At 27.7% G+C, this 22,223-nt stretch overlaps 1 protein-coding gene across 1 annotated transcript in view; it reads left to right on the top strand.

The window, feature by feature from the left end:
- LOC142327268 (voltage-dependent calcium channel type A subunit alpha-1-like) overlaps positions 1-22,223 on the top strand; it is a 902,521-nt gene that overhangs the window by 589,781 nt on the left and 290,517 nt on the right. The window contains exons 6-9 of the mRNA XM_075370151.1: positions 6,429-6,653; positions 10,286-10,437; positions 14,078-14,181; positions 18,836-18,951. Coding sequence (XP_075226266.1) covers positions 6,429-6,653; positions 10,286-10,437; positions 14,078-14,181; positions 18,836-18,951 — 597 coding nt within the window. The remainder of the gene's footprint in view (positions 1-6,428; positions 6,654-10,285; positions 10,438-14,077; positions 14,182-18,835; positions 18,952-22,223) is intronic.

The raw sequence follows: 22,223 nt of genomic DNA on the forward strand, positions 1-22,223 counted from the left end.
ATATATTTGGAGCATAGATTTATATGAAAGTGAAACTTGGACAATCAGAGCACCTAAGAAGAAAAGATTAGAAGCTTTTGAAATGTGGTGCTACAGGAGAATGTTAAAATCAGATGGGTGGATAAAGTGACAAATGATGGGTGGATGAAGTGGCAAATGGATGAAGAAAAAAGCATTTGGAAAAATATAGTTAAAAGAAGAGACAGACTTGTAGACTACATCTTAAGGCATCCTGGAATAGTCGCTTTGATATTGGAGGGACAGGTAGAAGGGAAAAATTGTGCAGACAGTCGCCTGCACAATTACGTTTGCTTTACATTTGGAATATGTAAAACAAATTGTTAGGGATCTAAGGAGGGGGTATACCAACATGAAACGACTGACACTAGATAGGGAATCTTAGAGAGCTGCATCAAACCAGTCAGATGACTGAAGACAAAAAAAAGAAGAAAACTATATCATGATTGCCTTTTATTAATTTTGAAGCATTCACACTCATTATAATCTTTCGAATAAATTGTTGAAACTCAAATCACTAACTTTTATAGATATACATATTTTGTATCTTCACAACCACCACTCATAGGGGTGTGGGAAATCTGTGTTGGCTTCGTGACTACTACAATCACTTAGAGTCACTGACTATGTTACAGATTAAATATTAAAGTAAATAATCATGAAAAAATGTTTTATCATTGACTTTTTTTTAAAGAGGAAGGAAGCTTAAAATTCTTTCTGGGTAGCTAACAATTTCACTTGGAAAGATTATATTTACTTTACATAAGAAAATCTGGCACCACTGATATTATCTATTGCGTAATAACAAGTTTAAAAACTTGTAGTAAAAAATCTACTTTCATTACTTCACTTTAATAAATAAAAACTTATAAAACAAATCTGTCCCGCATTGTGTTTCTATAGACCTACAAGCAGTAGTTATTGATAAAAGTCTTGATTAAAATCATAAAATATGGGAAAACATAAAAGTTAATGATATTCGATTAAACATTATGGTAAATAATGCTTAAAAATGTAAATCTGATAATGGCAAGTTATAATTATCTAAAGTAAAGCCTTCCCAATTACAGCTACAAAAACAGGCTGTTTTTCAAATTCATATTAAAAATGTCTCAAATATTCAAGAAAAGCACAATATAACAGACTTTTTTTTTAATATATCCTTTATAATAATGTGATAGTCCATTTCTGAAATGTTGATTTTTAAACTTAGCTACATAAATACGAGATCAACAGGCTATTAGAATTAAATATATATTTTATATCAACTTCTTTTTAATAAATAATTGGGAGGTGTCTAAGTAATAATTTTTCTTTTGCAGAGTTATATTTTATTTTTATGAAAAAAGCGCACAGTACAGTCTTTTAATCAATATTTATCCGTATTACTAAGCCTGTTAGAATATTAACATAATGCATGTACACTTACAAACATATTTTCAATATAGATGTCTTTAAATAACCAGAAAAAACTGTAAATCATCTACCATGATTTCTGTAGTCTTAAACTAGATTATTACAAATAAGTACTAAGTAATTTGATTATTAAATATCTTTATTTAAACATTCCTGAATGATAGATCATAATTATATATTTCCTCCTAATCTTTATATATATATATATATATATATATATATATATATATATTATATTAGAAAGCTCTAATATAACTTGACCTTATAAGATTCTGAATCCCAGTTGAGCTTTTTCTGTAATAGTCAGGCAAATAAAAGAATCCCTGGATTGGTCTGTAGAAAAGACTGCTCTCACCATTCACACAAAGGGGAGATTCTACTGATCCCTACATTCAGCATAAATCAAGTGGGCATCCAACTAGTAATTGCCGAATACCCAATCGTAGTAGAAATCAAAATGTACATTAAGATTGAATGTACTAATTTTATGTTGTGAGCTCAAATGTATGGTGCAGCAATTTTTTTTTCAAGTATGAAACTATCACCTGAAAACAAGCTTAAGCTTCCCTAAAAAACCAACCCTTCATCTATCTCTAAAGTGTCATCAAACTAAACAACAGACAGTTCGGATAACACTCATAAAACGATATTGTAGAATGATAATTTAATTGTATTCTTTTATATTATATTTTTTCATGAGGAATTTCATCTGCTGACTGACATGGTCTGTGAGTTTTAAGTATGATATAAAATATTCCATCCATTAGAAACTGATGATTCTGCAATATTCTGAACATTTTAAGAGTAATCTTTTGAAGGTGTGAAGTAAGGATTGAACATTAACAGTCAAAGCCATATTTAATAAATATGTTGTTTTTTTTTAAATTATATAATACTAGTTGAATGCAGTTTCCATTTGGCTAGATAGTTTTTTTAAGAGTGACTTTACCATTCTTTTTTAACTTTTAATAAAATTCATGTTTGCTTTCTACAGGTTCCGATATAAATTTTGGTTTCATGCACCTGGAGTAGAACCCAGTTTTGCTCTTTTAGTCAAGATTGTGAATCCATGTTACTTTAGGCTTTTTATTTAAACTGAGATAATTTTTCTGTTATAAAACAATGTTATTGAACCATTTTAATGTTATTTTTCTTGACATCCTATGAAATTAGTATCATACCACCAAATTCATTTGCATATTTCTTCTAGAATTCACCACGAACACATTATAAGAAAGTAATTTGTTATAAAATTAGAAAAAAGTACTGTTAGAAAATTTGTTATTACATAAAATCCAAATATTATGAGATGATTTTATTTAATGCAGGATAGAAAATACTGAAAAGTGTAAAGTCAGTGATTCCAATGTTTCTTACTTCTGTTGTCATATTCAGTGTACAGTAATAATTCTATTTACATTCCTGTGAGTTTTTTTTTTGTATCACAAAAGTTGTTGGAAATTACCTCTATAAATGATTAAACAACAATTAATTTGTTTGAAATTATTATTATTATTACTGATACTTTTAAATATTTGATCTTCTTATATAAATGCTATATAAGATTTAACATTAAACATTAAGCAATATATTTTTCCAGTTTTCAAGAATTGAAGTTTGATATGAATTTATATTTCATGAACATTAAGCAAAATATGTTCCTGTCTATTGATCATAATCAAAAAAATATCCTATATAAAATATTCAATAATATATCTATATTCCTTTTTTATAAAAAAATAACCCTAACTAGGTCTATTAAAAATTTCATTATTGATAGTAAAGTTTATAAATATAACCAGATAGGTATAGCAATTACCCAAACATCAATGAAAAACATTCAAAGAGGTGGATAATAAGTAAGAAGAGAGAGAGAGTTAAGGAAATGTTAAATGTTCTTTTTATATACATATACATATACATATATATATATATATATATATATATATATATATATATATATATATATATATATTTATATATATACCCTGGAGAGAATTTTTTCTGGAATGATTTTCCTTTGGGAATCATCTTAACAAATATGGTATAAATTGATAATATTTTTAAAAAAATACTATTACTTTGTATCACTGGGTGTAGACATCTATATTAAAACATATAAGCACACACTCGCATACAAACAAACAGACCATTTTTTATCATTATAAACTTGATAAATTATAAATTACAGATATATTTAATTAATTGTGCTAACATATCTAAAAATACCATTATTCCATTTTACTGGAAAATGTTTTTAATTATTTATAGATATCTAATTTTGTGTGTATATATATTTATTTTACAAGTAGTCTGTGTAAAATGTTACTAATTTAGTATAATAATTTGTATATTTAATTGTTGATTTTTCTTTTATTATTTTATGATAGTTCATATGCCTATTCTTTTTTAATAGAGTTAAATGGTTTTTTAATTTTTTTTTTAATTTTTTTATTTATACCAATTAAAAAGTTTATAAACATTGTTTTGTTATTATAGCCAGAATTATTATTTTTGTATTTGTGTGAAATTAGACATCAGTTGTACATAGTGTTTTATTTATGTAAGTATTAATATAACAATAAATATATATATATATATATATATATATATATATATAGTTTACAAATATACAATAGATATATGATTATTTACAATATTTATCTCACCCCTAATGCATGAGTATTGCAAGTTTTGCAAGATTTAAGTTTTTATCATAACTTTAGCTCTACATAGCTTATTTAATAATTAGGCTACAGAAACATAATTTTGAACATGTAATTCTTAATGAATTTAAATAATTGTAAAGATACTTTTTCACTGAATGATTGCTAATAGATAAGAGAAACAGAAAACTTAAATTTTTGAGTTACATAGTCTTGCAATAGGAGTACGATATATATTACTTGTATAATAATGAATATATAATAAATGCATTATACATAAACCAACTTTTTAAGGGTACATAATGTATCCCTGTTTAAAATACATCAAACTGTTTTTAAATTTACTTTAAATTTTAAAGGTGATAGTTATAAAAATGTTAAGTTTGAGAGTAAAACGTTTTTACTCTCAGTGTAATTTCTTCAGAACTGCCATTAGAAGTGTTGTTGGTTTTTACTGTACTATTGAATATGGCACTGATGTCTGCTAGATTAGATTTTATATAAAAGATTCTTTTTTTGTGATACATTTGAAGAGGGCATACATAATTTAAATGGTTTTTTATTCATTTTTTATATGCTTGTTTCAAAACACAATTGAAATCACATATACCCTTCAAACAATATCACTGATAGGATATTTTTAAAAAGATCTAATTCAAACATCAATGACACCTTTAAAAATATGAAGACAACATTCAGTGTTACTGAAGAAACTTCATTTTGAGTTAGCTCAGATTGAAGTAAGCTTATATAATTTTCACCTCAAATTAAGCTGATAATCAGTTCAAAATGTCTTAAATAAATAATTTTTAATTTTCTGTTTTAATTTTACATGCATAACAATAAAATAATAGTCCATAACTCAGAAAACTGTGGATTATATATGTGTTAAAAACAATCTCAGACATTTATATTAAGTACACACATGCGCATGTGCATACACACACACACACACACACACACACACACACACACACAGGTGCACATACACACACAAAACAGACTATTTTTTTATCATAATAATCTTAATAAATTACAAATTAGATAGAGTTAATTAATTGTGCTGACATATTTAAAAATATGATTATTCCACTTTACTAAAAAATGTTTAAAAATATTAATGGATATCTAATTTTGTGTACATACATTGTACAAGTAGTACAAGTATACTCAATGACACGGTTGGTTGAAACTACAGAGTAGCGTACCGTTGTGACTTTCTCACAAGAGTTTACAACTACTATTGAGAATAAAAAGATTCTATTCTAATAAAAGATGTTTAAATGTGTAGGAAAAGATTTCTATATGAATCAAAACATTATAATCGGTCATTAATCACAATTAATTGTTGAAATATGTCAACTGATTCATAAATACATACATATTAAAAAGAACAACATAATACGTGTAAATGATAAAAATAAATACACATGGAAATGTTAAACAATATGCGATATTAAATGTAAACATTTCATTTCCTTTTGCACAGCTGACCATGAATTGCAATTTTTTTAAAAAGAATAATACTTCAAGTTATCTTCATTTAAACAACAGTTTCAACTAAATGTGTAATTTTGTATACAAGTACTAGTAGTTTTTTCTTTGTCATATATATTTATTTCTATGTTTGTGCTTAGTCATAATTACTGCCTGGTCTTTATTGGCCTAATTTTTTAATTTATGAGATAAACCCATCTATCTAACATCTGTGTGCTTAATGGTTAAGGAAAGGTCTACTTAACCAATCATTGTTGTTTAACCAATATTGATTTTTCTTCTTACTTGTTTGCAGTTCTGATATAATGATTTGACTGGTTTATTTAGTCACATAATTAATGTTTTATCCTATTTATTTGTTTACTTAAAGGATATTTGTTTCAGTGTAATCTTTTCATCCAAATTAATTGATTGTTTTAAAATATTTCTCAAAAGAATTTATTGAATTTTTTCTCCTAAATTTGCATTAAAGGAAAATTTCATTTCTGGTAGCAAGGATGCAGAAAAGAAAAGTTAGTTCTTTCCTTGGAATAACATTTTGATAAAAATCAGCAATGGTAATTGCTAGTAACCTTTGTGTAATAATAAATACAAAAATATTTAAGTAACTATTGCTACAATACAGACCATTTAAAGAAAATATTTTTTTATTGCCTTTCTATTACAACTAACTTACTTCAGTTAAACATTATCAGTATTTATGTATTATGCTGTATGAATTTTAATAATATTGTTCATATAAATGTACATAAAAATTTATTATTAATATATTTTTTTCTAGTTTTAGTACTTTATGAATAAACAGTATTAATTTTTTTTTAATTACAACAGGTCTGCAGGTGGTGTTGAAGTCAATAATAAAGGCAATGGCACCTCTTCTGCAGATTGGATTACTTGTGTTGTTTGCGATAGTCATCTTTGCCATTATTGGACTTGAATTTTACTCAGGGGCTTTACATCAAACGTGCTACAGTTTAGAAGATTTATCTCAAATTGTTAATGAAGGAGATTCACCAACACCTTGTTACTCTGATAATGATACGACTCATCCTCCTGGTAATTTGTTTGCTTATTTTTTTTTTTAAATTGGTGACTAAAGTTTTTTATGAATTACTAGCACGTGCGCGTGTGGGTATGTGTGTGTGTGTGTGTGTGTGTGTAGAGAGAATTTTATTTCTTACATGCCTTGTATACTTGTATGAGGCTCGGCTGATAAATTTTGCACATATATGCGTTGCATGGGAATGAAAAGAGATATGGGAATGAAATAAAAAATGAATAAATACCATATATACAAAATACAATGCCTTAGCTACAAAATGAGTGTTATTTTTCAATATAGTCCCCATTTACACTTACACTTTTCCCAACTTTTGCATTCCGTCACTGAAAAATTCTGGCGGTCTTTCTTGGTTCCTTGTGGCCACAACTTCCTTCACCTCATCATCGATGGTGTAGTGATTATCTTTGAAATCCCTCTAGGGATGAGGGAAGAAGTGGAAGTCGCACAGAGCCAAATCCAGTGAGTATGGCAGATGCAGAATCGGCTCAAACTTCAGCTTGCATAGAGCCATCAGAGAGTTTGTGCGGCATTCATCGTGCATGTATTTTACAGTAACCCAGTTGCTTGATAATATGGCCTACTCATTCTTTAGATATGCCTAACTGAATAGCGATGCATTGCTGGGTTTTTCTGATCACTTTGAAGCAAATCGTCCACCTCCTTTTGATGTTTCTTGTCAGTCACAGAAACCGGTCGTCTGCTGTGAGGTGCATTCTAAACTGTTGCTTTACCAGCTTCACATTCATGAAATTTCAACGCTCACTTATTCACAGTACTCCTGTCAACATTTTCACTACCATAAACCACTTTTAAACAATGAAAAATATTCGTAGGATTCTCATTTTCTGCTGTTAAAAATTCAATCGCTGCACACTGTTTTAACCGTGTTGACATATTGGCCGAACTCGACTCCATTTTAACTGCTACTGAAAACAAATTAGTAAACGGTTTTCAACCCATTATCACAGGTTTGTAGAAGAGGATTTTAGCTATTATGTGCTGTCACACCCAACTCGACAGTACTTTTGTCTCCATGTAGCATGCTAGTGTACAAAATTTATCAGTCGAGCCTCATATGTGCGTGAAAAGTTTGCAGCTGCTTTTCTAGAAATTGAGTACATGATGGGAACATTATTTTGTTCCTATCACGTGCATTCAGTCAACCTCCATTAAAAATTTCTAAGTAATTAGGTGTTTTTCTAATATGTTTAGAAACAAGTTTACAAAATTTCAAAATTTTTTTTTACTTTTATATATCCCAATAAGAATAAAAAATGTATGTTGCAAAATTTTGACTTCAACTTGTATTTTTACAAGTTGTATTGAAGTCACATGTATTGCATGCATTTCATTAATTTTTATAACATTTGAAACTAAAAGAAATTTTCTGTAAAACTATATTTGGAAATTTAAAATAATTGTTTCTGAATGTTTTCCTAAATATTGTTTATTTTCAGCAAAATCAATGATCAGGGTTATATTCCAGCCTTCATTAGTAATTTTCGCTTATCCAAAAATTGGGAAAACATTTTTGGCTATTCTGCCATCTTCAGGAGGGAATTTATAATAATTTAGAATTAAAATATATAAAAAATATAAAATTCACAATATAAAATTAGAGACACAACAATTGATTGTCATAAGATAAAAATTTGTAAATGTTATAAATTTATAAAGTCATAAGTTAAATTGAAATAATTATGTCCATTTTATAAGAGTGTCACAATTGTTGATTATGATAATATAATAATCATCAACTCATTGGATGAAAACATTAATTTCACTATGAACCAAGAAATTAACAATAGCATTGATTATTTATATATCACAATTAATAAAAACTTCAATAATAATAATAAATTGGACATAAACATATATAGGAAACCAACCCAAGAAGATACCATAATACACTGTAATTCCTTCCTTTCATCCATGGAACCAGAAAATAGCCATTTTCAAATCCTTAATTTACAGAGCATTTAAATATCTTAATTATAATACAAATATAAAAACATAATACATAATACTGCCTTACATAATACATAACTAAATAACAAATTAAATAATATTAAAACATTGCCACATCAAATGGATGTAATGATAAATTAATACACAAATTATATTTCAAATTAAAAAATAAATTACATATAACAGAAAAAATAAAACTAAAACATAACTCAGGAAACGAATATGTAAAAATAGAATATTATTTAAACTACAGAAAATTAAATAAAATATGTAAATCATTTAATTTAAAGACAGCATATAATACCAGTTATAATAAAATCATAAATTATATATAAATAATAGAGATCCAACTAAAACCCTAATAACTGGAAATAAATATAATTTGAACCGACAAGGTGAATACAGTTTGAAGTAAGAGGATAGTGATTTACAATATATTGGTATGACTAATAATTCCTTTTTAATCAGAGCAAAAGAACACATCAATTGCATAACAAAGAAATACAAAGATCATTTGAATTTTGCTAAACATATTTTAGATTCTAAACATAATCACAATCCAGATAAATTCGTAGAAATATTAGATTATTCTAATAATTTTTATAATACTATTAATCAGGAAAAATTCCACATATAAACAATAAATTAATAAATGAACAAATTAGATTCGAAGGCAACATTTTACATAAACAAATAATAAACACAATTATTAAATTGACTAAACTGATTCCACAATCAACAGAAATTGTAAATTAAAAAAAAAGAAAAGATAACAATTGTAACACTTGCAAAATGGACGTAATTATTTTAATTTAACTTATGACTTTAACATTTACAAATTTTTATCTTATGACGATCAATTGTTATTCAGACTTAACACTGTAATTTATTAGATATTTAATAAACTTGTAGTATACTCGTTAAGAACAATACCATTAAAACAAGAATCAGTAATACTTTTAAGATACAAAACCGTCGCACTCATCCAGGTCTTCTAATAAACTAAAAAACACAATAAATATACCCAGTAGTCATCGCACACGCACTTGTTTACAAGTCCGAATGTGCAACTCCGGCGGCACAGAAAAACTATAAATAGTAAATAGCCCATCTACGGTTTAAGAAACCAATAATTTGTGTGTTTGATGTCCCATCTGTAGTTAGAACAGCTTAGGGTATGTGGGGTTAGGTGGTCGTTTGCTATAAAAAGAACCCAGGTAATGTAAATTTAATACTCCATGTATGATGAGTAGAAATATAAAAAAACGTTTTAGGGGGCGCCTTTGGCACTTCTGTCGTTCTACCCTAAAGCCAGAACTGCTGCTGATAAATATAGTAAGAATTTGTTGGTTGTATTAAATTTTCTATTATCATACAGGGTTGAAAATACTTGCCAAGAATTGGTTTTAAATTGGTAAGATTTTTATTCCAAAATTACAAAAATAAGTTTTAATCATCATCAGTTACTTTAATATATTTTGATAAAAGGTTGATTTAAAAGATATACCTAATTTCTTATGAAAAGGAAATATTTTTTTATGATCTTGGCAACCTAATAACCTGTTGGTAATTAACATAAAATTATTTTTGTGATTTGTCTCTGTAAAATTTATACTGATAAATAAATGATTTATGTTTTAATTTATTAATTTTACAGGTAGTTATGCATGTAACAACAACGTCTCAGTGTGCAGAGATTCATGGATAGGTCCTAACAACGGAATCACATCATTTGATAATATAGGTTATGCTATGCTCACTGTATTTCAATGCATTACTATGGAAGGTTGGACTGCTGTTTTATACTGGGTAAAATATTTGTTTATTGTATACCTAAATACTTTTATTAATTAATTTTTTTTTTTTTTTTGTTTAGCTTTGTTAGTTATTTATGTTATACTGAATATTCATGCACAATTTTTTTCATCTTTTATGACCGCAAAGAATCGCTTAGTCTGTCCATTATCCAAGTCTCTTCGAAGGGACTGTTTCTGAAAGTACTGGGAGGCCTTGTGGTCCTCCCAGTACTTTTTCATACATTCCAATCTCCATGTTCTTTCTGGTACTGAGGATGTTCGTGTTGTGAGTTTCTTTCTTGAGACTGTGAAGCAAGTGTTTTTGTGCTTGATTTTTTGCTTAATTTTATCTTGTCTGTGGTGTCCTTGGGTGTACAGCCAATTTCCTTCTGACCTTTTCTTATTTCTCTGATCCATCTGCATCCTGTCTTGCTGTTTTTCAAATCAAAATTGTTCTATACCAGCTGTTTCAGAAGTCTTGAATCTTGCATCCGCATTATGTGTCAAAAAAAATCCTGGTTGCCTGTTTCACATGTTATCAGTGATGGATTCTAACTCTTTGTACACAACTGTTGGGCATGATCCACCACTGTCCATCTTTCTGGTAGATTACTTTTTGTTGAAGGAGGTTCCCTCTGAAGCAATACCTAATGATGGTCCCAAAGGTTAAACAAACAAAAAAAAGGAAAAAAAGGTTCTTCCAATTCTTCGTTGGAATTTCTGGGTCTGTCAGTCCTTGTGTTTGTTCATGTGTAAGAGTGTGTTTGTTCAGGTGTGGTTTCTGATTTTATAACTTTGTTGTAGTGTCTTATTTTTGCATTTATGAATAATCATTTTTTACTGTAGGGGTAACGTGTTAAGTTTGTGCTTTAGCTAGTTTAGTTTAGATTGATGTTTTTTTTTTATATAGGTTGTTTGTTCTTATTTCTCTGAGGTATTTAAACTGGATTACTATTTTGACTTTATTACCATTTATTTCAGTTTTAATATGTTTATTAATTTGGTATGTAGTTCACGGTGTCTTAGAATTTTTAATAGGGATTGTCTATAGATGCAGTCGCATGCTTTCTTGACGTTTAGAAACATTATTACAATGTTTCTGCTTCTTTTTCTGTTGTAATCCATTATTAGCTTGAGACTCATGATTTGGTCTGAACAGCTAATCCAGGATCTGAAACCTCCCTAGGATTTTCCTAGTTCTTCCTGGAGTTGTAAACCGATCCTGTTGAGGATGATTTCTGAAAGAGCTTTATATATTGTGTCTAGGAGTGAGATTCCCCTTTAGCTCTGCATTTGTCTGCTTTGAGATCTGTTTTGTCTGCTTTATTATGTAGCGGATGGGTGAAGTCTGTCATACAGTGTACTGGTAGTTCTTTGATTCAGATGTTGACAAGCTTTTGATGAAAGGTGATTTTTGCTGGTCTTCCTGCATGTTTCCAGATCCCTACAAAGGTCTTATCTACTGCTGCTTTGTAATTTTTCACCTCACCTAGTGCTTGGTAGACTTCTTTTATTGTAGGAGGGTTGATGTTTTGTGATGGCATTGTTATTGGGGTGCTGGTGCCAAAGTTTAGTTATGTCAGTTTTTTCAATTTAGGAGTGTGCCAAAATATTTAGATAGGATTTCTGCGTTGTCTTTATTATGGGCCAGATTATGGTTTTCATCCTTCATTATTAGATTTGGATTTTGTATTTTCGAAGTTGTTTTTTGAAGGTTTTGTGCTAGTCTCAACTGCGTATTGTTGAATTTTTCTTCTTTTGATTTCAGTATATCTTTTCATTTTCCTAAGGGTTCAGATGGTTTCTTTCCTTTGTTTTACTAGATTTTGCAAGGACGTTTCTGATTTTTGGGATTGCTGAAATAGCCGTGCTTGATGTCTCTTCTTCACACTCACTGTTACACCATTGGTGCTTTTACAGGGTTTTATTAGGGCTAATTTTTCGGCGATTTGTTTAAAGTTGTTAACTAGGTTTTCAAGTTTATCCATGATTGCTCCTTTTTTTTTTTTTGCTTGCTTTTTAGTAATTTTTATTCTCGATTAGTTGGGTAGGGTCTATTTTTCTTTTAGTTTTAAGGATTTGGTTTCGTTGTTTCCTTTGGAAAGCAAATTTAATTTTAATTTTGACCACCTAGTGATCTGAGCTTGCATCTACTCCTTGGAGGACTTTTATGTTGTAGATCTTTTTGTGGTGGTGTTTGTCCATGAAGACAGGATATAGTTGTCATTCTCCTTTATTGTAGTTAGGTATATTTTGTAGTATGTGTGATAGCATATGCATAGGAGACTGCTAATGTGGTTATATGGGCATTGGATAAAAACTGAAAAATAATTATTTTAAACATTAAATAAACATATTAAGTAACATTTGATTTTCTGACTTTAGATGAAAATAAGAAAAATAAATTATTTAGCAGACAACAAAAAATATCTCGTCAAGATTTTTCTTTCATATATAACTAAGGAAATAATCATAATACAAATATAAAATTGCTTAAAACTAATTTTTTTACTACAAACTAATTCTAAATAAATAAAATAAAACCTAATGTAACATATTATAGAATATTCTTTAAAGATACCCTATCATTGAAAGTCAAGTTAATTCTACTTTAGTTATAATTAAAGACTTGTAATAGCCAGAATAAAACAAAATTACCGTTTCAAACCTCAATGTTTATTTACTAATTAGTATTTGTAACAAATTAAATTATTCTTTAAAATAGGAGTACAGGAGAATAACAATAGGGAGTGCTGTACATATTATCATTTTATAAAATGTATAAATTTTCTTTTTTTTGATAGTAAACAAATGCAATTTTAATTATACTTGCTTTTTTGAACATATTTCAAAAATGGTCACATATCATTTTCATAACTAAAACTGCTTACAGTGTGAAGAAGCATGGTTTAGAGGGGAAGCAATCTCAGATTTGTAGAGTAAACCTTTAATTATTATATAATGATGTCATCAAAATTGTTTTATATTTTTTAAACAAGTTATGTTGCACATATAAAACTTCAAGAATATATTTTATCTTAAATTTAAGAAAAAAAATCTTTATTGGTATTTGGAAAATAGTGCAAAGTCTACAAAATTAAAATTTTTTTTAAGGTTAGAAAATATTTTATGATCTCTGATGTAGATTTTAAATGTTAATTCTGAATATTTATAATATCGAAATAAGAAACTATCAAAAAGGAAAAATGGAATCCTGGAAAATAGGGTTATTTAAAAAATGAACAAATGCAGTTTTTACAACCAATAAAAGCCTGTAATTTTAAGTTAATGGAAAAATAAGCAACTGATTTGTAAATATTGCCTATTCATGTGTTATTTTATGTAGAACAGCTTTAAACATCAAATTCACAGCTACCAAAATTCAGATATATTTTATTTTTCTTCCACTCATACAGTAAGTATACATTTTACTTTATTAGGATTGTAAAAATCATTAAAACATTTATACTGTCGTGTATATAAATTTATTCATTAATATTAATTTTCTTTTTAATATTTTTAAAGCAGATCTGTTTGTTTAAACTCTTTAACAGGTATAATTTGATATCCAATTACATTTACTTTATTTATTTTTTGTTTATAATAAAGATGATTATTTAGTTTTAATTATGCAAATCTATTATGTGTTACAGATGAATGATGCTATTGGTAGTTCGTTCAATTGGCTTTATTTTATTCCATTAATAGTACTTGGTTCATTCTTTATGCTCAACTTAGTTCTTGGTGTTCTTAGTGGGTAAGTTTTTATATTTTTATTAATTTAATGTTATTGTAATAAATTTTTCAGTACAGAACATTTAAGGAATTTTTATAAATAAATAAAAATCTAAAAAAAAATGCATTACAACAGTTAAACTGTTACTGTAGATTCAGATCAGTTAACAAAAATGAACATAAAAAAAATATTAATATAAATAACAGAAATATAAAATAGAAACTGACAATAAAATTATAAATAAATTATCAATATTTATAAACATTTTAAAAAGAATTTATTCCTGCGTTTATAAAATAAAATAAAAACATCTATTGACTAGAAAATTATATATCTTGTAGGCAGTCGAAGTTGAAAGCAACAAGTAGAGGTCCATACAATCTCTTTTTTTAGATTAATTTCTACCTTACCAACCAAGTAAGGAGTAGTAGATATCAGAGCATGGCAACCAGCAATAAATTTTATGAATTCTATAATAAAATAATAAGAGTTTATTACAGTACCTTTTTCAGGTTTAAAATTATGTTTGTATAAAAAATGGGTACTTACGTATTAACGCCACCGCAGCTACAGCTTTATTTAAAAACAAAGTAGTCAATCGGATTTCGGTGTAAAATGAACAGTCTCTTTATTAATTTTAATAAATGGTTATTTATATTTATTTATTTTATAAATATAATTTAACCAAACTTAACCTACGCTCGCTAACCTTGACTAATTAACACCGTAACTTTTTGAGTATTTATTTAATAAATTCAGTAATTATTGCAATTATTTATTATTTAAATAATCAAAACACTCCTGTTAATTAGTCAAGGTTAGCAAGCAAAGCGAGCGTAGGTTAAGTTTGGTTAAATTATAAAATAAATACATATAAGTAACCATTTATTAAAATTAATAAAGAGACTGTTTTGAATCTATGTTAAACTCTATATCGGCCCATTTTCCACTGAAATTCGATTGACTACTTTGTTTTTAAATAAAGCTGTAGCTGCGGTGGCGTTAATATGTAAGTACCAAAAAATGTTATATTCATCCTACTGTAGAAAATAAAAGCTACAGTAAATGGTTATTTTTTTATATAGTCTGTCAACAAAACATATTTTAAACAATGTTCTCAACTTAGGACATTTACTGACCTTTGTTTAACTTTGTGCAATCTTACAATTCCCTCCTGGCACTAGGCCTGATAGTTTTATAGAAATCTTATCCTTTTTGTAGTTCTGGATTTTCTGAATTATTATATTTATGCATACTAAAAGAATTGTTTTGCTCCCAAGAATTAAGTGTAAAAATAATTTGCAGATAGAAAAAAAGAAAAGTAAAAGTAATGTTTTTTTTTATATAACATGTAATTTGTGGTCAATTTAATATTCAATAAAAAAAATGATTTAGCTTATAAATACTGATTTCAATAATTTATTTTTTTGGTGAATCTAGAATTATTGATTTTCCATTCAGAATCAGGTGATTTAATATAATCATCAGTTACTACAGAAGGAATAATTTGATCAAATTGATGCTTGGTATTTTAATATGAATTAGAGTATTTCTTTCCGATTAAAGATTTATTTATGTCACTCACAGAAGCAAAATCATAGTTTCAAAAAAAGTTAGCATCATAGTTAGCTTATAGGTAAATTACTTTCTTCTTTTTCATCGAGATCCAAATTCTTAATTTTTCATCAATTAACATTTAATTTATATTAATCTGATTTATAATCTGTATTCAGCAGGTTCATTAAATAAATATTGAGAAATATTTGCTCTTTTTATTGAAAATTGATAAACTAAGATCATACCACTTAGCAGTACCATTGTCTTAAGCTTTCCTGTTTACTATAAATTGTATTTTAAAAGCTAATATGAGTTTATTTACATTTTCATTTGTGACATTGAGTGCTACAGTTTTCAGTTGCTAGTAATAATGATGTAATTGAAATCTAGTATCAATAAATACATATAATAATTTATTTTTTTTATTAGCCATTTTTCATGAAAATGTCCAAAATAATTTATTATTTGTGAGTTGTTGTATATAAGTATTTTTATTATTTATTTATTGTTTCAACTAAAATTACTTTTAGTTTATTTTTTTCAAGGGGGTTTACAACTTTTATTCATTATTTAATAGGAGTAGTAAAAAATTAATTTTTATTGATAGCAGTTAATTTTTTATATATTTTTTTTTTAATTTTATTTTTATGATTTTATTTAAAATTATCTTTTGTTATATTTTGTTTTAAAAATTTAGCTATATTGGTTATTTACAGTGAATTTTCTAATGAGAGAGCTCGTGTTGAACGTAGTGCTGCATTTCATAAAAAACGAACTAAAAAGTTATACATTGATATGTTCAATTCTTATATCAATTGGATATCTCAAGCAGGTATTTTGACATTATTTGTACTGATTTGTAGGTGATGGTGATTTTTTTTTGTAGAATTGTTTTGGTTCTTGGTGGTGGTAACAAAATATTAACAAAATATTTAATAATTATTATTTATTAAAGTTGTTATAAATTAATTGTTTTTGTGTATAAAAAATCCTTTATTGAGCTGTTAATTTTATATGTAGACAATCAGAAATATCATGTAAAATTGGTTTTATATTATTATACATTGATCTTTTATCTAATATGTTGTTAATTTTTGATCCTGTTGTTTAGAAACTTATGCAGTACTAACATTTGTTATTAATCTATTAGATCTTTTTTATAGAAACTTGAAGAACAGCCCAACTTGATTCCAGTTACAAAATATCATATGTCTGTTGTGTTTTAAGTGTTAGATATTAAATTCTTTCATTTTCTTGCTTTTAAATTTTTTGCGATTTCTTGTTTGAATTATTCTTATTTAGATTTTAGTTATACTTGTAGCACAAACAACTGCTTCAAGTAACTTATATCTCATTAACTACTTTATAGAATTCATCAAATGTAATTTTTCCTGCTATTATACCTTGTATGCTGATTCTTCTGCTTCTATTACTCTTTCGTTCAGTATAAGGTTGTATTAGTACATGTCTTTGTTTTGTAAACTGGCATTCAGTTTTTATGTCTCAGTACCCTGAGTACCGTTTTAGGTTCACCCATGATAAAAAATTTTCTTGAGTTCACTGTGTGCTTGTTATGAAGATATAGTGAATCCAAATAGATGTGTGTTCCACAGGAACGGAAATAGTGATTTATAGATGAGTGGTGGGGGTATGATAGTTGTACCTAAACATCACATTATGCTTGTTAAAATTTACATCTTTATTGATAATTTTAGGCTTTATAATTTTTTTTATGGTGAAAGTATTTTTATCTTGACAAACATCTTTTTTTATAACAGGCAAACTCTGAAAATAAGTATTGTTTGACTAATAAAAAAAGTAAACATTTAGAAAAACATTTATTTTATTGCCATTTAATTATAAATATTTGCTATAGTTGACATATAAATTGAGACGTTTATCATACCTGGCATTAATTTTAAATTACCCTGTTCAAAGAAATCCATCTTACGTGAGTTGAAGCATTTTTTTAAGACATTCTCCTTTGCTGCACCATCACTCCCAACTGCCAAGACATTTTTGAGATACATAAATAGAAAGTTGCCTTGTCATCAATCCCAGACTGATAGTAAGGGGAATTACTGAATTGTTCTCAACAAAATGAATTGAGCTGCTTCTGTGTCATGTGATTTGACATTGATATTCATTTGAACCCATGCCTTTCTTTCTATATCACTTACCATAATTTTTTTCAGAATTAGAAAATACATTTTTGCATTGATTGTTGGGTTTTATGACATGAATTCCATTAAAAAAAATTCCGTAATAGTCCCAGAAAACAATGGAAGTAATTTTTTTTTTTATAGAAAGAGCTATCTCTCTTTTGAGATTAATAATAAATTTAATAACCAACCAAGAAATTTATTGGTTGGTGGAGAACCAATATGCCACTATATATCATTAGTTTTAGTTACATTTAACGAAGAACTTTCTCCTACTCTGTTTGATAAGTAGACCTTCTCTGTGGCTGTTTTGGCGAAATAAATGCAATTTTAGTAAATCTAAAGACTCTCTTTTAACCACTTGAAATCTACCTCTAATGAAATGTGTGATATTAATCCAAAAAACAGTTTTCATATTACTGATTTTATACAAATAAATTTTTGTTTCTTTTAACTTTCTCTTTTATTATGTATCTTTTTATTTATAGTCGCATCAACAGTTAGTCATTTTATTATAATTTTAAGCTTTTTGATATTTGAATAATTGATTAACATTATACATTTTTTTACAAAATTGTTTGTGTAATCATTAGAAAATGCCTTTGTATTTTTAAGTGAATTACTTAACATACTGAACAATTTTTTCTTAGAAAAACTATTTTATTATTATGAATTTCTAGTTTTTTCATTCTGTTGTTTGTCACTTTTTGCTGTATTTATATATATCAAAAAAGAGATTATGATTTCATTTATTTGCTTTTTTATGTAATTTTTATTCTGTTGTGATATTTTTTATATTTTATTAAAAAATTAATTAATTACATTAGATAAAGGATTTAAGATGAACAATTTGCAGTATTGTAATTTTATTTGTTGTATTCCATTTGTACTAGTTTACCCCTTCCTTTAATATTTTACCTGTAGTTAGTTTTTCTTTTTGTAATTTTATTGTGTAGTGAATTTGCAAAGGAGAGAGAAAAAGTTGAAAATAGACAGACTTTCCTCAAACTGCGGCGACAACAGCAGCTTGAGAGAGAGCTTAACGGTTATGTTGAGTGGATATGTAAAGCAGGTAATATTATTTATTTATTAACATATAATTTTTTATCATAATTTACTGTAATTTTTAATAATAATGTGTTCATCAAGTAATGTATGCGTAATCCATTCCTCAATCACAGTTGAGTTTTATAAATGTATTATGTGCAATGAATAGAATGTAGAGAGTGCAAATGCAGTGTTGAAACTACCTGAAAATTTGAAAATAAAATTTCAACTGGTTAAGAAGAATTTCATAATGGTAAAATTATACCAATAGTTGAGTTACCAATAGAGTTTTACCAATTGTTGTTTTATATAACATATGCCTTTACCAGTATGTAAAGACATATGATTAGAGAAAGTAGAACTCTGACATCTGGATTAGAAGGGTAAGTAGAAGGGGAAGAGAAAAGCGAAGAAGAAGAAGGATGAAGTTAAACGATTAGGTAAAGAATTGAAACTATAAATGGATGAAGGAGAAGGCTTGGGGCAGAAATGATGGTAACTGTGATGGTACAAGGGAACCGCTGCCAGGCAGAACATCGGATGATGATGATGATTTAACAGAGAGGTCTTAACATTAAATGGAGATGGAAAAATTTGTTGCAAATTCTTGTAAAAACAAAAAACTTTGTTGATGGATCATATATTAAAACTAGCTCCCTATCACAGCTTTGCCAATGCTATACTGTTTAGTCAGCATAACAATAGAGTTGCAGTATGAGGCATACAGAGAGAAGTGGTAGTTCCCTTCGTCTATATATCTCTCTAACATGCACTTATATAACATCTGTCTCTCTCACTCACACGATAGTAGCTCGCTGCTACTGCATTCATTAGAGCTTTATTGTTGTTGTGGGCGAACAGCATGGTTACTTGCCGTTTCCTGTTGCGGTCAATTTTTTTTTATTTTATGTTTTTTCATCAAGTAACTGTAGGCAGGTGCAGCCAGTTACGTATACAGTAACGGTGGGAGTGGCTGTGTTAGTTGCAAATACACTGTTTGAATTTTGAAAATCAGATGTTTGTTTGCAAAGATATTATAAGAGCACCCAATTCAACCTCCCAAAACAGCATGCCAGGGGTATCCTGTTTGTTACCGGTTGATGGTGATGATTGGTCTAGCCTCCCACAATTTACTCCCATAACCTCACACACAGTTAATTAACTGTTAACCTCCTCCTCTTATTTAATAGTATAGATATGCAAGTTTAGTTATTTCACAATAACTCATCGGGTTGGTCTAGTGGTGAACTCGTCATCGCAAATCAGCTGATTTTGAAGACGAGAGTTCTAAGGTCCAAATCCTACTCAAGGCAGTTACTTTTGTTCAGATTTTAATACTAGATCGTGGATACCGGTGTTCTTTGGTGGTTGGGTTTCAATTAACCACACATCTCAGGAATGGTCGACCTGAGACTGTACAAGACTACATTTTATTTACATTCATACATATCATCCTCTGAAGTAATACCTTATGGTGGTTCTGGAGGCTAAACAGAAAAAGAAAGAAAAAAAGTTATTTCACAATAAATTGCTGAATAGGAAATAAAAACTGTAAGAGAAGTTGAAGATTAAAACGCCTTGTAATACGGAATGCAGGATGAAGTATTTTTAAGATTAAAAAATTAACAAAGAAAGATATTAATGGGAAATATATCAAACAAGTCAGATGGTTCATAATAATAAAAAATTAATTTATATAAAAAAACAATGAACATGCAAAGATTTAAAATTTTTATTTTTTACATTAGATAAAAATATATTTTTTAAATAAAAATAATTGTTGATGATAAATTAAATGGCTCAGCTAGATTTCTACCTAAACAATTTATGGATTACTGGTTAAAATCAATTGGTTAAAATTTGTAACCAAATGAGTGATTTCCCAATCAATTCCACTTTATTGGATACTTACCTTAACTGATGAGTGAGATTTAAGTGGAAGGCACAATGCTAACTTGTTCTTTATCACTCTCTTTTTTACTCTTTTTACCTTTGTTGTTAGTTAGTTCTTAGATTGTGTGACTCAAACACTAATCTTCGCTCGCTAGTCAAGGTTTGCTAGCGTAAGGTTAGTTTGGTTAGATTATATTTATAATTTTATTTATTTATTTTCTTATTTCAATATAGCGTTTCAGTGGCGCCATATAAGAAACTAACTACAGCAGTAGATTGCCTACTACATTAATACCAAAATATCTTTAAATCATAGATTAACATTAATTAACGAAACATTGCAAAAAAGTTTAATCTTTTATATAATTTTATTTTAAAGTAACCTGTTCTAATTTTAGGATTTTTTTTCATGCAAGTGTCAAATTATGAAATGTCTTGCTTGTATCTTACAAAGCATAATTTCATTATTTATTGTAAATAAATAATTTTTAATTAAAAATAATAATTAATATAAATAAGTTTTATAAAAAAAGACAAAAGAAATTAAACTACATTGATTTGTTACTTTATAATATTTTTCAAGTCTTTCTTATGGCAGTTATACAAGTAAATCATCTAAAGCATAAGTAGCACTATTATGCTGTCCTGTGCTACGCATTACCTAAGAGAAAGCTGCTGAGTTGTTTGTTTATATAATTGGTCTTTATGGTGAATGGAATGAAGGAAAAAACTATAGAGCTGAGGATCTCATTCATTTTCATTGATTGTCTTGGCATGCTGATGCACGTCAGTATGTTTGCCTCAGTGAAGATGACAGTAGGAAATCACTTTACTCCTCACTTTTCTTATTAAGCGTGGCATGGTACTTTTATCTTGAAAATAACTACTAGTTATACTGATTTCAGGAGTCACTTGTATCTCATGTCAGATTGCCCACAACTTTTACAGTTTTGGCACTTATATACATAGAATTGTGCGTAGAAAAAGCACCCAATGATATATTGATATTTGTTCCAAATTTTCAGTGATTAAATAACTTTTTATTAATTGTACTCTTAAAAAGATATTTGATCAGTTTTTGGTAAAACGCTAGACATTCTTGTGAGAAAAAGCAAGTACCAAGACCCCTTCGGGTTATTAATTGAACTCTTTTAAATAAATCAGATGTTTCTTATAGTAAAAGAAAAAACATGATTTTTTTAAATTTTAAACCATCAATAGACATTAGCTTTGTTTGATATGTTAATTCATATAATGTAACACAAATTTCTCAATATCTACTGAATTTTTTTATGTTAGGGTCTATAATCTCTGGTTGAAGTAAGTATATGTACAGCTTTTTACTTCTCTGGATTGCCAGATCAAGATGTGTTATTCTATAAAACATAAGTGAATGATAGCTGG

This window comes from Lycorma delicatula, chromosome 7 (genome assembly GCF_047948215.1).
Source record: "Lycorma delicatula isolate Av1 chromosome 7, ASM4794821v1, whole genome shotgun sequence".
Taxonomy (NCBI): Eukaryota; Metazoa; Arthropoda; class Insecta; order Hemiptera; family Fulgoridae; genus Lycorma; species Lycorma delicatula.